At 46.8% G+C, this 17,592-nt stretch overlaps 1 protein-coding gene across 2 annotated transcripts; it reads left to right on the top strand.

The window, feature by feature from the left end:
* The first annotated feature begins 1,170 nt into the window (after window positions 1-1,170).
* Window positions 1,171-14,929, top strand: KLHDC10 (kelch domain containing 10). 2 transcript variants are annotated; one of them, XM_035128301.3, is made up of 9 exons: window positions 1,171-1,471; window positions 4,504-4,725; window positions 6,087-6,241; window positions 7,274-7,422; window positions 7,801-7,885; window positions 9,299-9,365; window positions 10,727-10,774; window positions 12,235-12,374; window positions 13,393-14,929. In XM_035128301.3, exons 1-9 carry the CDS (start codon window positions 1,333-1,335, stop codon window positions 13,600-13,602), a joined length of 1,215 nt encoding a protein of 404 aa, XP_034984192.1. In that variant the 5' UTR covers window positions 1,171-1,332; the 3' UTR covers window positions 13,603-14,929. The 2 variants fall into 2 exon arrangements, with proteins under 2 accessions (XP_034984192.1, XP_034984191.1); XM_035128300.3 differs by having other exon boundaries at window positions 1,221-1,471; window positions 10,712-10,774.
* The last annotated feature ends 2,663 nt before the right edge of the window (window positions 14,930-17,592 follow it).

Below are 17,592 nucleotides of genomic sequence, written 5' to 3'. Positions count from 1 at the left end.
TCGACTTCCTTCCCCCTCTTTTCTGCGGTCCCTTAAATTTATTTTTAGTATCTTCTGCATATCCAAATTAACTCAACTTGCTCATTTATTCATTTACTTTAAATTGCGCTAAACGCAGTGAAGGGGGGGATATATACTCTTATAAAATTGCACGTTAGTACAATAATCCTGGTAATGTTTTTATCTGTTTACAATTATTCAATACAGTAAACCATTTCTATCCTTTCATAAAAAGTTTATCTTGATTTCTTATTCTTCCGGTAAGTTTCGTCATTTCTGCATATTCCATAAGTTTTTGTATCCATTCTTCCTTTGCTGGGACTTCTGCACAAGGTTGGTCTCGAAGGGAGTGGAATGGGCAAGCAAAGGACGGCAGCAATCGCCTTCTCCCCTGGTTAGCAGCTACCCTCCGCCGAGAAAGCACAGCAGGATAAAAAAAACGGGGTTTGATGGGACACAGGGAACTCCCATCAGCCCCAGCGCAGCCTGTCATTGAATCGTAGAGTTGGAAGGCACTCCCGAGGGTCATCTATCTCAACCCCCTTAAATGCAGGAATCTCAGCTAAAGCATCCATGACAGGTGGCCATCCAACCTCTGCTTAAAAACCTCCGAGGAAGAAGAGTCCACCACCTCCAGAGGGAGACCGTTCCACTTTCGGACAGCTCTTACTGTCAGAAAAGGCACCTTCCTGTGCTGCAAGGCAGTGTAGCGTAGTGGTTAGAGTGTGAAACTAAGCAGGGGACTCCCAGGTTCAAGTCGTCACTTGGCCATGAGTTTCATTGGCTGAGCTTGAGCGCAGACACTCTCTGTCCAGCCAGCCTAGCCTGAAACCTCACAGGGTTGTTGTGAGGACAAAACTCATGGGAACTGTAGTTTTCGCGCGAGCGCCCGGCGACCCCCCTCGCGGAACTACAACTCCCAAGGTTCCTGGCGAAGAAGAACCGTCTTTTCCGCCTGTCCACCCGCTATTTCCTATTTCGATTGCTCCTGCCTTCCCCCCCTCTCTTCCCCGTTCTGTGCTGAAGGGCCTTAACCTTGCGAGCGATTGCTCTGGCCTGACTGCCTCCGCCTCCCCCTCCTTTCCATGATGACGTCCCCCACCCCTTTCGCCTCTCCTCCTCCAAGCAGACCCAACAACCGCGCCTCCGATTGGCCGGCGCTTTGCAAGGCCGGCGCCTATTGGCTATGGTAGCGGGAAACTCTTGTTTCCCCCCCTTCCTCCTCGCGCAGGCACGCACAAGCCCCTCCTCCAGCCCCTCACGTCGCGCTCCGTTTGGGCGGCTGCGGTGGGCTCGACTGTGAGGGGGCCGAGAAGAGGAAGGAGGGCCAACATGTCGGCGGGGAACGGAGAGGGCTGGGACGGCAACCGGCAGCGGGGCGCCGGAGGCGGGAACGGGCCCGCGGCTCAAGCCCCGCGCGGGGGGCTCCTCAACCGTTTCGTCAGGCTCCCGCCGGGCCCGGGCCGAGGCGGTGAGTGCGGGGAGGGGAGGAGGGAGCGCCTGCGCCGCCGCCACAGCGAGAGCCCCGTTGCCCCCCCCCCAATATGTATATAAATATATATATATGGTGAATCTGAATGTCGTGTGCTGTTTGTGCTTGATTGGGGGCTTCCGGCTGGCCGCAGTTGGAAGCAGCTCGCTGGGCTGGGGCCACGTTGGTCTGATTCGCTCGAGGGCCTTTCAGAGGGGCGTTTAGGGAGCCTCAGGTGACATTCGCCCCGCGCGTGCACTGTGCAGGGAGCGCCGTGTGAAAATCCCGAACAGCAGCCCTGCAAGGTCGCCTGGTGCTGCTGTCGCTGCCTTGGGGTGAGCTTCGTGTGGGTATATAGTGGCACCTTGGTACTCAAACAACTTGGAACCCAAACACTGCAAACTCGGAAGTAAGTGTTCCGGTTCACGAACTTTTTTCGGAAGCCGAACACCCTCCGTTTTGAGTGTCGCGCTTCCGTTTTGAGCAGGCATAGGCAACCTTGGCTCGCCAGATGTTTTGGGACTACAGCTCCCATGATCCCTGACCATTGGCCCTGTTAGCTAGGGATCATGGGAGTTGTAGTTCCAAAACACCTGGAGAGCCAAGGTTGCCTGTGCCTGGTTTTGAGTGTTATGCTGAGGTCTGTCTGTTTCTGCTATTTATTTTGCGTTTTCGTTTTTGCGGCTCTTTTTGTTTTTGTGACTGTGTGGAACCCAGTTCAGCTCCTGATTGTGTGACTGCAGTACACCATTTATTGCTTTCATTTTATGGATCAGTGGTCTCGTTAGATAGTAAAATCCATGTTAAATTGCTGTTTCAGTGGTTGTTTTTAAAAGTCTGGAGTGGATTAATCCGTTTTGCATTACTTTCTATGGGAAAGCACGCCTTGGTTTTGGAACGCTTTGGTTTGAGAACCAAGGTACCACTGTATGTTGCAGTTTGTGTACAGCGCATTGGCCAATCCTGAACAGCAGCCCTGCAAGGTAGCTTGGCAAATCAGGTTTGCTGGTATGGGGTGAAATGCGAGGTCAGGCAGCTTGCTTAAGGCCCTCTAATTAGTTCCTGACAGAGGTGAGCTTTAGCCAATATGCCACACAAGCTTCTGGCACCTTTCCCGCCTTTCCTGACTAATTCTGACCCTTAAAACAGCACTAAGTTCATTACATTGAAAACGTGCTGCTAGATCCCGTGCGTGGTTATTGGATATAAATCCTATGGTGTGCACTGGTATTTACCCCCAAGAATGCATAGAGTTGCACTTTCAGTTACTAAAATGTTTATATACTTCCTGTTTCCTGCTTACATTAACTGTCAAAAGCATAACTGAAACTTTTAAAAGAATCAGGTGCGGTATATAGGGGGGGGGGAATGCAAAGAAAGATAAATAAAATGGGTTGTACATTGACCAGCTTGCTGATATCACCAGTTTTTCAGCTGCTGTTCAAACACAGCCAGGATAGGAAGTCCCATAATGTGTGTGCCACAGAGAATGTGTTTCCCTCATGTGCCACCACCAACCAGTCTTCTGATGGTGGAATGCCCAGAGCAGTCTGTCAGTATCACCTGAGTGGACGGGTGAACTCACCTTGGAGGAGACAGTCTTTTAAGTATCAGAGTTCTAAGCCACACAGTGCTTTGAAAATGGTACTCAGCACTTTGGGTTGGGTCTGGAAAGAAATCAGAAATTCGGTGCAGGTGGTATGGCAGTGGAGCAACATGTTTCAGGAACTTGGTGCTGGTCAGAGCTCTGACTCCTGCTTCCTGCATCAACTGAACACGCTTAGAGTCCTGCTATTCCAAATATCACCGCCTCTTTACTGTAATGCAAGTCCAGGTGTAACAAGGGCGTACATAACCACAGCTGGATCTGCTCTCTTTAGGTTTGGTTGCAGTTGGCGTGTTAGTTTAAGATGTGCAAAAGCGCTACTTCTTGGTCAGTTATCACCTGCACTGGCTATCTAGGAGCACACTCACACCACAGACCTTATTGAAACCAGGCTGTGCCTCCATCCCTGGGTCAATGTTCCTCTTGACCAGCAGCACATCTAGGTCTTTGTTCTTTGTTAGCGAGGCCACTCATTTTTGTTGTTGTTAATGTGAAAGGGCGCCTAAATGCATACTGGTTTATGTGCATGTAGCTGAACCACATCCAAACAAGGTACTTCAATCCCATTTCATGTTACTGCTGGATGCATGTCTAGGAAGTGCATGGAGAGCGTGAAGCAGGCCAGCTGGTGTGATCTTGTCCCCCTGCCACAGGGTTCATCGGACTGGGCGAGGAGGCAGTCTGAAAAAGGGCTCCAGTTCCATCAAGGTTAACCTTTAGTTTGTTAACTCGTATGATGCAGTCGCTTATCAAGCTCAGGCATTAATTCAGCGCCTCTGCAGCATTTCTGAAATTGGGATGAAAATCGAGGAGAGGTGGTGTTATTTCTGTACCGATGGCACTGTACCTTATATGTGCAGATGGCCTCTCCCAGCATTTTCATGTAGATGGTAAACAGCATAAGGGCCGAAATAGAACCCCAGATGGAAAAAAAAATGTTGAACAGACGACCTCTACCACCAACTTTTGGTAAACCAACTTCTAGGAGGGACTGAAGATAATGTTGAGAGTTCATAATAGCCTCCTGGATCAAGCTAATAATCCGTCCCATCCAGGATCCTGTTCTCACAGTGGCCAACCAGATACATACGAGAAGCCCACAAGCTAATATGATGGAAAGCCAGAAATGTTGGGAAGATCAACTGTAACCATCCACAACACATCTCCTTGTGTAGCTTTTTACACAAACTGTTTGCACACACCTTTCATGACTTACCTGCTTCCATGCCTGCCAATGAAAACGGGTTCTCGGGAATTTGTCCAAGATGGAACTGGAGCAACTTCCCTTCTTGGTGTTGAGACTTTATCCATTGTGATGCCCACCTCTCTCCCTCCTCTGTCATCTTTCTATGTTGTTTCACCCAGCCTTGCAAAACATATTCTGTTCTGTCTTAGTTTATGAAAACCTTTTGTCTCTCTGATTTAGGCCACAGAGTCCCGCCAGCCAGAAGCGGCCACCGTTGTGTGGCAGACAATGCCAACTTGTATGTGTTCGGCGGATACAATCCTGACTATGATGAGTCCGGAGGGCCAGAGAATGAAGACTACCCACTGTTCAGGGAGCTTTGGCGATACAACTTTGCTACTGGCACCTGGCATCAAATGGGCACAGAGGGCTACATGCCTCGAGAGTTAGCATCTATGTCACGTGAGTGGAGGAGAATGAATTATTTCGGTAGTAAAGCATAAATGTAACACTTCGCCCTAATAGCATTCATGTTGTGAACCGTCTTGAGATCTACGGATGAAGGGTGGTATACAAATTTAATAATTAATAACAATAATAATAATAATCTGTCCCATCTGTATAAGGCCAGTAATTGAGTAAGATTAGAGTGAGGCACCTGAGCTATTTTGTAACTCCTGTACTTAAAATAAAAGGTAAAGGTAAAGGGGCCCCTGACCATTAGGTCCAGTCGTGACCGACTCTGGGGTTGCACGCTCATCTCGCATTATTGGCCGAGGGAGCCGGCGTATAGCTTCCAGGTCATGTGGCCAGCATGACAAAGCCACTCCTGGCAAACCAGAGCAGCACACGGAAACACCGTTTACCTTCCCGCTGGAGCGGTCCCTATTTATCTACTTGCACTTTGCTGTGCTTTCGAACTGCTAGGTTGGCAGGAGCTGGGACCAAGCAACGGGAGCTCACCCCGTCACAGGGATTCGAACCGCCAACCTTCTGATCAGCAAGCCCTAGGCTCAGTGGTTTAACCACAGCGCCACCTGGGTCCCTAAAATAGGTACTTAAGTACACCTTTAAGTACACCTGGGTACTTAAAATAGGGTCTTATAAAAGTCCAAACTTAGATGCCAAGAAGGACTTGACTTCATATTGTTGCTGGCCAGATCTGCACTGTGGATAAATTCATGCTACACAGTTGTAGCTACCAAGAGGCTTAAGAGGTGTGGCACTACCACCACCATCACCCCATGGGATTGTTTTTGTGGGGCTTTCTCCCATCCCTTTTCTTTAGGAACTGCTACAGCTGGGGATGCTGAATGCTGGAGCTCTGTCCTTTCTCTACCCTTCTCCCCCCACCCCACCCCCGGAAAGTCTTTATGGTGGATGCACTTTGCATGATTCATCCACAGCTCTGCAGGCAGGTTTTTTTTCCATTAGTGCAGTCCGCTTTCTGTTGTGAAATTCAGGTCTGCAGGGAAGTCTCAGTGACTTTTACTGCCCTTTGCTGCTGTGTGGGTGCTTGACTGGGAAGCAGTATAAGTTTTTCGGGTTCCTTTAGTATGCTTTCTCAGTTCATTTTCATGCCCATTCATACCACTTGGACATGAGCCCGTATCCTGCTCACACTCCACCTGCACAGGCCCCATTTACCCAGCACTAACTTGCTAGTTCTGTGTCACTGGCAAGAAGGCTCTCTCCATTCCCTTCGCTAGACTTTTGGTTACTGGTGAGCAGCTCAGCAGAGAAAACGATTGTTCCAAGGTGCAGTTGAGGGATGCCAAATCTGCATGTCAAAGGTTCTGTTCTGCATTCTTGTTTTCTGCCAGTTGTGTTGCATGGGAATAACCTCTTGGTCTTTGGCGGCACTGGGATCCCTTTTGGCGAGAGCAACGGCAATGATGTCCATGTCTGCAACGTCAAGTACAAGCGCTGGGCCCTCTTCAACTGTCGAGGGAAGAAGCCCAACCGAATCTATGGACAGGTATGGAGGGGTCATCTGCTGCAGCCCCTATTCTACTGTGCAGGGAAGTTTTTAATGGTTGATGTTTTATTGTGTTTTTAATATTTTGTTGGGAGCCGCCCAGAATGGCTGGGGCAACCCTATTCAGATGGTCAGGATGTTATTATTATTATTATTATTATTATTATTATTATTATTGTTATTTATTAGACCCTTGAAGGACAGAGAGTGGTTCCGTATTGCTAAGAGGCTTGCGCTCTTAATTCAGGTCTCACTTAGCTCCTCAGGTCTAAAAATGGGGAGCAGTTTTCAAGGTCCTTGAGCAGGAAGTATACAGTGGTACCTCTACTTATGAATTTAATGCGTTCTGAATGCACATTTGTAAGTCGAAAAAATTTGTAAGTCGAATCCCATAGGAATGCATTGGGAGAAAAAAATCGAAGCAACCCTATCTAAAAATTCGTAAGTAGAAAAAATCCTATCTAAACCGCATCCAAGATGGCGGACGGAGCTCCATTCGTAAGTAGAAACATTCGTAAGTAGAGTTATTCGTCAGTAGAGGTACCACTTTACTGGAGTATCTATAGGGAATTGCATAGTATGAAGTCAGAGAGGAGAATTTAATTTGAGCGCGAGGTATTCATGGCTTAGTCCTATAAAAGAGAAAAATAGAATATGCTGGAGCATGTACAGAGTGTTTTTCGATTATAGGTACCACAACCATCTTCCATACATCCAAGGCTAGAGGCCATTCCCTTACCCCACCCTCTGTCTGTACATATTGCAATGTTTCAGTACCACATTTCAACCATAAGCTCAAATCAGTTCACGAAAACGAGATCAGACTTACAGGCAGATTTAATTGCCCTGGCAATACCAAGTGCTGTCCGTGGCATGCTGTCACTCCTGGCTCTGCTCCCTTGAAAGTGGTGTGACAAAGGAGATCCAGGGAAGGGGGGGATGGATGCTCTTCAGAGGATACCTGCCTTTTGGCTGCCTTACTATGGTGCCCCTTCAGTTCCCCTGCAGCTCTTTCCTCTTCTCCCTTACCAGGCGATGGCGATCATTAATGGCTCCTTGTACGTATTCGGAGGCACGACAGGATACATTTACAGCACAGACCTGCACAAGCTGGACCTGAACACCAGGGAGTGGACCCAGCTGAAGCCAAACAACATGCACTGTGACATGCCGGAGGAAAGGTGAGCCTGGCCTCTTGCTCAGTGGCGCCGACTGCGTAAAACTGGCTGCAAGGTGACCAGCCTCAAGTCTTCCTCATTCAAAATGAAAGTCTCTTGAAAGACACGTTCTTATTAAAGTGTCAATTCCAATTCAAAAAATTTGGTGGTTTCTTCTGCACCTCCCCTTGCCCTCCAAATATTGGTAGGGCTTGTGTGGTTTAGTTGGGATGCCTAAATTTGGAAACATTTGCTGTGAAAATTCTAGCATGGCATTCTGGGCTGACAGACTGAGAAAACTGAATGCACCATAGGGGCTAGAAACTTGCATTTAAAAATAATATATATACATGAATGAGCAGGCAGATGAATCTACAAATAATGTTGACTTTGTCTTTCCAGATACAGACATGAAATTGCACATGACGGGCAGAGGATTTACATCTTAGGAGGAGGAACTTCTTGGACAGCCTATTCCTTAGACAAGGTAATAGGATCAACCGCCAAAATATTTTTTATTACTGTAGTTTGATTTCTCGCTAGTGAGATCAGAAAGTAAGCCCATGACCAGAGCTGGTGAATTTTAATAGCAGAATGTTGGGGTCTTGGGTATTTGGCACATACCGTGGTACCTCTACTTACGAATTTAATGCGTTCCGAACGCACATTCTTAAGTCGAAAAAATTGTAAGTCGAATCCCATAGGAATGGATTGGGAGAAAAAAATTGTAAGTCAAAGCAACCCTATCTAAAAATTCGTAAGTAGAAAAAAATCCTATCTAAACCGCATCCAAGATGGCAGATGGAGCTCCATTCGTAAGTAGAGTTATTCGTAAGTAGAGGTACCACTGTATGCAGATTGGTGAGTGATCTAGTGAATGGAATTGGGTTTGGTTTGGGAGAACTGGGTTCCAGTCACTGCTCTGATTGATTGTGGGGCAGGTCACCCTTTTTCCCATTTCAGAACATTGCTCTTCAAGGGGGAAACGTCCACCAGAGTGCCACAAAGACAAAGTTGCAAAGATTTGCACACTAGGAATAATAATATGTGTCACCTGGATCTCTAATAAGGCACAACCTGGGATGAATTTATCCTGTACCCTTTGACATACATAGCCACTATTTTGCATAGTTCCTGTTGATTTCATTGGCATAAGAAAAGCCTGCTAGATCAGGCCATTGGCCCATCTAGTCCAGCATCCTACAGCCAACCAAAAGCCCCAATGGGAAGCCCACAAAGCAGGGTCCGAGCACAAGAGCATTCACTTCGCCTGCGTTTTCCAGCAACCAGCATTCAGAAGCATTGCTGCCTCCAACTGTGGAGAGCAGAGCAGAGCCTTGGAGAGACACCTCCTCCATGAAAGGGAGCCTTGCCAGCCTGAAGGAGCCCTGCCCTAGCGATCTGGTGGGAGAAGCAGCTGGAGCCCGGCTTAAATGGGCTGAAACACTTCACTGGAGGTGGCAAGCAGACTGAGAGATGCAGGAACTATCAATAAGACAGTGCTCCTGAACCAAATATAGTGGAAGGCCAATTACTTCCAAGTTACAAGAAAGCAAATTTTGACTTAAAACATCAGGAAGAACTTTCTGACAGTAAGAGCCGTTTGACAGGTTGCCAAGGTGCACAGAGTTATAATGGCTTCAGCAGCAGGCAGATGACATGGGGATTTTTCTGCAAACCCAATAATCCAAACCCCTGTACAGTATACCATGAGTCAAGTGTCAGCCTCTCACCCAATTTCCAACGCTTAGCTATTTAACCTGGATGTCTCTTGTGGGGTGATGGAGTGGGCTTGTTGGGTGAACTTGCTGGCAGAGGCCTTGAGTTCAGCCCTTGCCTTGTTCCATTTCTGTCATTAAATAAATATATATATCTAATTTTATTATTTCTGTTGCTTAAGATCCATGCCTACAACCTTGAAACAAACACTTGGGAAGAAATTGCAACAAAGCCTCATAAGAAAAAAGGTAGGCGTTTGAAAAATAGCATATATTGGCAGGGGTTGAAAAAATAAAATGTAGGTGTGGTGTAGGGGGAATAGGACCCAGGGAGAGATTCAAAAGAAGTTTGCAAACAAGAACGTCTTCTCAAAATCTTTGTACTTTCCTCTTTGTTAAAAATCCAAGTTTGACCAAACTGCGGGAGGCAGTGGAAGACAGGAGTGCCTGGTGTGCTCTGGTCCATGGGGTCACGAAGAGTCGGACACGACTAAACAACAACAAACCCATAGATGGATCTGAAATACACACCAAAATTGTTGCATAATTCCAGGTCTCATGTATAGTAGCTGGTTCCAGATTATTATTTTTAATAATTAGATATTCCTCTTTGGATTCTGGTGCCTTGTGGAAATCTGACATCTCAGAAACACATTTTAAAACGTACAGTAAACTTTCAAGAGGGGTTATGTTCCAGAGATCGTGCCTAAAACCAAAATCGCATATAGTCAAAACACTCCGGGTTCCGTGGTGGGTGGGATTGCCAGTGACTTTCCTCCCAGGTGCCTGTCCCCTAATTATTTATTTAGCCAAGCACTTAAATGCACACAAATTATATGCACATATTCATGTAGAGCTCAGATTTAGTGATTCCACTTGACTTGGGCTCTAATCAACCCCCATGGTTAGGATCTTGTAACCTTCCTTGATCTGATGCCTCCCTGCGCCAGGTGGTTTTTCAACATACTTCAGTTCAGATTAGTTTCCCCTGGTCATTTTTATTGGTTTGCTCTCACAACCCGCTCTTCAATGGGCGTTCCAGTGCGCTTGTTAAGCGAACACAAACTGTTCTTAGGCTTCAGATAGGTAGCCATGTTGGTCTGACGCAGTCAAAATAAAAATAAAAATAGTCCAGTAGCACCTTAGAGACCAACTAAGTTTGTTCTAGGTATAAGCTTTTGTGTGCATGCACACTTCTTCAGATGCACACTGAAGATAACACACTGAAGTGTTTATCTGAAGAAGTGTGCATGCACACGAAAGCTTATACCTAGAACAAACTTAGTTGGTCTCCAAGGTGCTACTGGACTATTTTTTTGTTCTTGGGCTTTTCATCTTTATCCACACACAAGCTAAAATATGCTTTAGGAGTAGGCAGTATCCTCCCTGTTTTGACTTCACATGGATTAAACTAAAGGATGGCTAAAGGTCAGTTGGTATTGAACGATCTTATGAGTGCTTTGCAGCCAGGCACAAGAAGAATTCTTTGCAATTCATGTTAAGCCCCTTTTCAGACTGGCTGCCCCCTTCCCAATAATGAGAAACCCGCCTTTACTGAACAAGTCTTCTCTTCAGTTTCACTCTCTCACCCTCAGGTTTTCGTTTCACAGATTTCCCGGCGGCCAGGAGATGTCACAGTTGTGTACAGATAAAAAATGGTAAGAATCACTGGCTTGCTTCGGCATGTTCAGTCGCAGAGGCTCCTGTTTTGTGGCATATGAAATCCCAACTGGGATGAAGTGTTTGAGCCCACTTCTGTATGCACACAACAGTCCATCTTTGAGGTGCTGCGGTGCCTCAGCATGTTCAGAAACATTCTAACAGCAGAAGTTGGGACTCTGGTTTGTCAAATGTCCATGTCACTTCCCACGTAAAAAGAAAAAAGAGTATCCCAGTGCCATTTACAACCAAAGTGAAAAATAATAAAATCACATAAACTTGGTTAAAAATGGATTTAACATTACAATATATTGTTGGTGGTTCCCAAATGCATGAAAAAACAAAAACTTCTTTGTCTGGCAGTTTCAAGAGTGTTCCATAAATTGGGTGCTACTGGAGTGGTGAATGGGCAGGCAGGAAGGAAGTGGATGGGTGTGGGAAAATTCAAAATGCTTTTGCTTATTACTTAGTTATTTAACTACTACTTGAGCCCAAAGAGCTCAGGAAAGCATACATACTACAACCCCCCCCTCCCCAAATTCATCCTCTCAACAGCCCTCTAAGGTAGGCTATAATGATTGAGTGGAGAGTTGAACCCGGGCGTTCCTCACTGTGTACACTGGGTTATTTGTATACTGCCCTTCATCTGAAGATTCCAGGGCGTTTCACAACAGAAAAGTACAAAATAAGAATGCAAGATACACAATAAATCACAAATGGAAACAAACTCCTCCCACAAACACATTTAAAAAGCCACAGGATGTTTCTCAGCCAGACACCTTGTTGAAGAGAAACTGTTTTGCCTGGCACCTAAATATATGTTGGGGGGTGGGGGTGGGTACTGTTCCTAGGTTCCCAGGCAAGATTAAAAGTTACTGTACTTTTCCGTGTATAAGACTTATGTTTTTTTTCCTTTTAAAATCATGCTAAAAAGTGGGGGTCGTCTTATACATGGGTAGGGCATAGGGTGGACGTTTGATTGTTTGCTGCTGTGACTGTCAGCAGCTATTGTGCGTGTTATTGGTTGCTGCATCAATGGATGGTGTTGATTGGCTGACACTCCGGCAGTTGGGTGGGCGATTGGCAGCGTCTGCAAGCAATGGGACAGACGGGAGGCGGACTTTGCGACGCGTGCGGGTGAGCGGTTTTTGGCAACCCTCTGCAAAAAAAAGCTCAACAACTCTGCGCTATCTCCCCCCGTTTTCTTTCATTTGAATCCCCCAAAATAGGGGTAGTCCTATACACGGGGGCGTCTTATAGACGGAAAAGTACGGTATTTCCTTGAAAAGGTAAAGGCTGGGGAGCATATTAATCTCGGAGGAAGAGTCTGGCGAGAGAAACTGTTGGGGAAACTGCAGTTTCTCTCCGCACCAGTTGAAGAACTGAGCAAACCCTCCTTGTGTTCCCCTTCATGGTGGGTGAACAAATGCCTAAGCCCCTGTGCCATTTGTCAATTCAGATGTCTTTGTCTGCGGAGGATACAACGGAGAAGTGATCCTGGGAGACATCTGGAAACTGAGCTTGCAGACCTTCCAGTGGGTGAAACTCCCGGCCGTGATGCCAGAGCCAGTTTATTTCCACTGTGCTGCTGTGACTCCGGTAAGCGGCTGCCAGCGTCCGCTTCTCTGCGAGGTCCTACGTGTCACAGAAATGGCCAGCAAGAAGGTGGGGGGGGTTGAATTAACCAGCTGAGGGAGAGATTTCAAACAGGCCGTAGTGGGGGGTGGGGGTAATGGCCGTAGAACAGCCGCCTTCTGATGCTGGAGATGGAACTCCTGCTGCTGGGAACAGAAAGGCTCAGGCACTGCAGGATTAAACCAGCGATGCCAGCCGATGGGTGGGAAGGTGGGCGTTCGCTTGATGGGAAATTGGATGCCCTGCGGGTTGGAGGTTCTCCACCCCTGCTCTGCCTCATGCCCTCAGTGCTACTCATGCTGAGGAAGAGGAGCGGAGGGTGGGGGCAAAGGGCCTTTCTCTGCAGTTTGGCTCTCTGCAAGCACGTCAGGCCCATCAGCTGTTGCCCAGGACAAAAAATAATAATATAATAATAATAATTTGTTATTTATACCCCGCCCATCTGGCCGGGTTCCCCCAGTCACTCTGGGCGGCTTCCAACAAAACATTAAAATACAGAAATCCATCAAACATTAAAAGCTTCCCTAAACAGGGCTGCCTTAAGATGCCTTCTAAAGGTCTGGTAATTGTTATTCTCTTTGACCTCTGGTGGGAGGGCATTCCACAGGGTGGGCGCCACTACCGAGAAGGCCCTCTGCCTGGTTCCCTGTAACTTAGCTTCTCGTAGCGAGGGAACCGCCAGCACTGGACCTCAGTGTCCGGGCAGTGTCCAGGCCCGGGCAGTGTCCGGGCAAAAAACAAGTTGCCCGTGAGGATCTTGAGGTCATTAAGCACTGGGCAGCCTGGCTGGCAAGCTTGTAGCACCCACTGTCCTCTGCTTCCTGGGATTGCAAACGGAATGCCGCCTCACTGTCAAGCTGACCACAGATGTTCGGGGCCGGACGGCATCTCTCCTTCGCAGGTGATCCAGGTTGCTTGCCTTTCTGCTTAAAGGAAAACCCAGCAGTGATCTTCCTCCTCCCCCCCCCCCGTTTCCATACAGGCCGGCTGCATGTACGTCCATGGAGGCGTGGTGGACATCCAAAGGAACAAACGGACTGGCTCTCTCTTTAAGATGTGGCTGGTAGTGCCCAGCCTCTTGGAACTGTCTTGGGAGAAGCTTCTGGGGTTTTTCCCCCACTTAGCAAACCTCACCAGATCACAGCTTTTGCACCTTGGACTCACACAGGGACTCATCGAGCGCTTGAAATGAGAAGCACCTGCTCTTCAAACACTACTTTTAAAAAAGCGGCTCCTCTCGCCCCTCTCTTTTCTCTCCCCCCCCCCTCTTTCTCCCTCTCATTTTCTCTATTTATGAGCACTGCAGAGGAATGCTGCTAGGAGATGGGACGCCCGACTCCAAAGCCTTACTCGGCAAATATACATCAGATGCCTTCCCCCCCCCCTTGTGAATTTTTATTTTAAAGTTTATGGAAGTCAAGCTTTTTTTGTTTTTAATTTATGGATACCTATAAATACATCATGAACAAAAGATGCTGTCGCTCAGCTGATTTGTACTGCATTTGCTGCATGCTTTGTAGTCGCAGGAAGGCAAGGCGGACAGCGTGACTGAGTCTCTCCTAGTTACTGTTCTGTAAGATGGCCGTAACCTGCAGCAGTTTCGAAAGGGAAAAAGGCTGGCTGCTCACTCGGGAACCCATCGCAGTAGCTCTTGCCACATCCCTTGCCTCTGTAAAAAAAGAAAAGGCCTAAATGCGAGCTGGCTTTCTCTGGGCTGTCTTCTTACAGATGCTAAAGTTTGGAAAAACTGGCGCGTTGGTGTTGTGACTTTTTGAAATGTGTGTCATTTATTGCCTTTTCATATTGAACTGCCCAGTCCAAGACTGGTTTTCTTCCATGTGGCTGGCTGGCTTCAGCACAAGAGTTTATCGTGAATGGTGGCAGGAAAGAGATAAGAGCGTCGCCCAAGTACCATTTCTGTTATGCCTGACAATGAAGGAGATAATGGAGAAAGAGAACTGTGAATAAGTGGATGCTATTTTTTTCTCTCTCTCCTGTTGCAAGTGTGTGTGTGTGTTTGTGTGCATGAGAGAGTGTGTAAGGTGGATTGGGAAATTCATGCTCCGTGCAATAGCTGTTATTATCTGCTAGTTCTTCTTACGTAGATAGGGGGCTGGCCTCTGCTGGCCTCCCCAGTTCCTGCTTCCACCCCCTGCGAATTGGTTTGTTTTAAAACCCCATTCTATGGCCTGTCTTTTTCCTCCAAAACAAAAAAATCTTATTAACTGGCCCTTCATTTGCAGGAAATGCCATGTTGTCACTGCCGTCTTTCTTTTCTTCTTCTTTAGCATAGGCAAAATGCTTGACATTTTGCTGTGGACAGTATTTGCCTTTTGAAAAATAATGCTGGAAAAGGAAACCATGTCTGTGTCTTAACTGTTCGTGTTCCAAATGGCTGCGGAAATGTCCTGTAGAATGTATACCAAAACAGCCGTCAAACCAAGCATCATACCTAGCCTGAGAAACTGGCTTTTTAATTTTAATTTCTGTTTTTTTTTAAAAAAAAACTGTACATGAAATATTGTTGGTAGTCCTTGTCAAGTTGTCTTTTTAAAAATTCTGGTGGGAGTATCACAGCTTTCTTTGGAAGTGGATAGGAGCTCAATGCTGTACGGTATTCCCATGTAACATCAAACCATGGTTGGATGGTGCAGAACCATGGCTCTCATTCCCTGCTCCCCCTCATCATAATCCAGGATTTCCAATTCTGATTTAGCAGCAAGCTTTAATTTTGTCTCAACATTTGAGTAGCCGGGACCATGGTTTGCTGTTCCCGCCAAACCATGGTTTTCAGTTCTAGGTTAGCAAATGCAAGCCATTCTTGGCTGTTGGGACACTGAGGCAGACTGGCTTCCTGCTTGACCAGGATTATCAAGGCCTGTATTGTGGAATGCAAGGGGTCTATGAGCTGGTGTGGAAGCTCCCCTTTCCTTGAGCGCATGGCACCAAGCCATGGTTTGTTAAGCAGGTGAGCTCAGTCCCTATGCACATGTCCCTCTGCCTTCCGGTCTTCTGTGTGTCTCTTGCATATCTGAAGTCATTCACCCCTCCTGTGGCTTGTGTTGCCTCGTCTTGAAGCACATCCGAGGCCTGGTTCATGGAAGCATCAGAATCATGCCTGTATCATGCGTTACTGAGAGGTGCGGGGCTCTGTTATCTATTTATTAAATTTATATCCTGTCCTCCCATCATAAGATCTCAGAGTGGTTCAGAGAATAAAATACAGGGCAAAAGCAAGTAAATAATGAAAACAACAGCGTAATAGCTGGATAATGGTTCCCATCATTCTTGATCATGCTGCCTAGGATTTATGAGAGATACCGTGTTTCTCCAAAAATAAGACACCGTATTATATTTATTTTTCCTCAAAAAAACACACAGTGGCTTATTTTCAGGGGATGTCTTGTTTTTTTATTAAGTATGGTACAGTTTAACCTACAAGGTTAAACTGTCTATCACTATGGCTTATTTTGGGGGTATGGCTTATTTTTGGAGTATGGCATATTTTCGGGGTATGGCTTATTTTTTTGGAGAAACACGGTAGATTCCAACAATGTCTGGATAGCCGCTGGTTTTCCAAACCCTGCCTGACATGTTTGAATCATGTGATCATGTTTGAATCATGTGATCAAGGCAACTCTAGGCAAATAGCACATACCTTTGCCATACTGTTTCTTACATGAAGGCTTGCGTTCTTTATGCTGGAGTATTCAAGTGTGGAACCCCTTCCTGCCTGAAGGGGCAGGGAGTTATCCCATGACTCTACTGCCTCTTATCAACTGGCTGTGTTCCCATGTCGTTTAGACATGTAGGATGCAAGCTCAGGTGAGAAGCAGCATGGCTTTCAATCTGTGCTTCCTCAGGTGCACAGAGAGAGAGAGAGAAATCCGGGATAGAGGAAGTCTAACCCACTGGCAGGGAACATGTGCTTTTATTTTATTTTGCTGTCTTACCTTCCTGGCAGGGCCCACAGGTGGAATTCTGATGAATATATGCTCTTGAATACTGCAGACCCCCTATTTTTCAAAAGCCAAGCCGTAGATCCCCTACTTTTGAAAACATTTGATACCTCTGTGGCAGTTTTTGTCTTACAAACGCTGCCACCGTACCCTCCAACATGTCCCTGCACAAAAATGGGATGCATGTCTTCTGGGCTGCACTCCGACACAAGTCATGTGACCTTTGTGGGAGCACAGCCCCCCAAAATGTGAAGTATGGGACAGCTGGTGATATGTGCCCCAGGCCTCCTGGGTGGGTTACGCAGACCCCCCAGGGGGTCTGCAGACCCCCGTCGGGAACCGCTAACAAGTAACGTAAGCCAGTCGTTATTCGGGTCCAGAGAGGCGTGCCTGTCTCCCATCATTACTAACAGGAACACATTCCTGTTTAGCCAAGCAATTGGGTCACTGAAAAATACATTTCCTGGTAACCCTGAGATTGTTGGATGAGATAATGCTCTTTTAACAGCTTCTAGAATGCTTTAATCCATTTCAAAATGTTTTCGCTTTGTTTTCTGTTGTTACATTGCATATCCGTTTGCTACATTGGGCTCCTTGGGGAGGAAAGAGGGATATAAATAAAACATACCGTATTGGCCCGAACATAAGCCGCACCTGCAATTAAGCTGCACCCTTAAAATTCGGGGGGGGGGAGAAAAAGACAATTCTCGAATATAAGCCGCTCCCTTAAAATTCTGCAGGCACACCCGTTCCATTTTACTGTATGTCCGTTTCAGCAGTGATATCATAAAAGCCAATTTTTGTAAGGTCGTGAAGTTAAGCCGCACTTCTGACTTTTCATGGTTGGAATTTTTTTGGGGGGGAAGTGTGGCTTATATTCGGGCCAATATGGTAAAAAAACCAAAAACCCTCCCATATGCAGTTAGGGCTGCGAATGTCCGAAATCCTGCAGCCAGTGTCAAGTCACGGCGGACGAGATTGATGAACAAAGCGGCTGCCCAGCGGTTGCTTCTGTATTAAGTTTGGGAAACTGCACTAGACTTTCCGTGGTCATTCACAAAACACTTCCCCCTCCAAACCCCCCCTCCAACTTTTTTCCTCTCAGAGGTCGGGTGGACCAGCCGAGGGAAAAAAAGGTATTTCATGACTACACACCCTCCCTCTTGAGACAACAGACGGCGACTCAGGGCTACTGAAAAGAAGTCCAAGGGCCAAATGGGAGA

This window comes from Zootoca vivipara, chromosome 9 (assembly GCF_965207765.1).
Source record: "Zootoca vivipara chromosome 9, rZooViv2.hap1.1, whole genome shotgun sequence".
In the NCBI taxonomy this organism is placed as follows: Eukaryota; Metazoa; Chordata; class Lepidosauria; order Squamata; family Lacertidae; genus Zootoca; species Zootoca vivipara.
The sequence above is the reverse complement of the archived record's forward strand: the minus strand, read 5'-3'. Positions and strand labels throughout refer to the sequence as shown.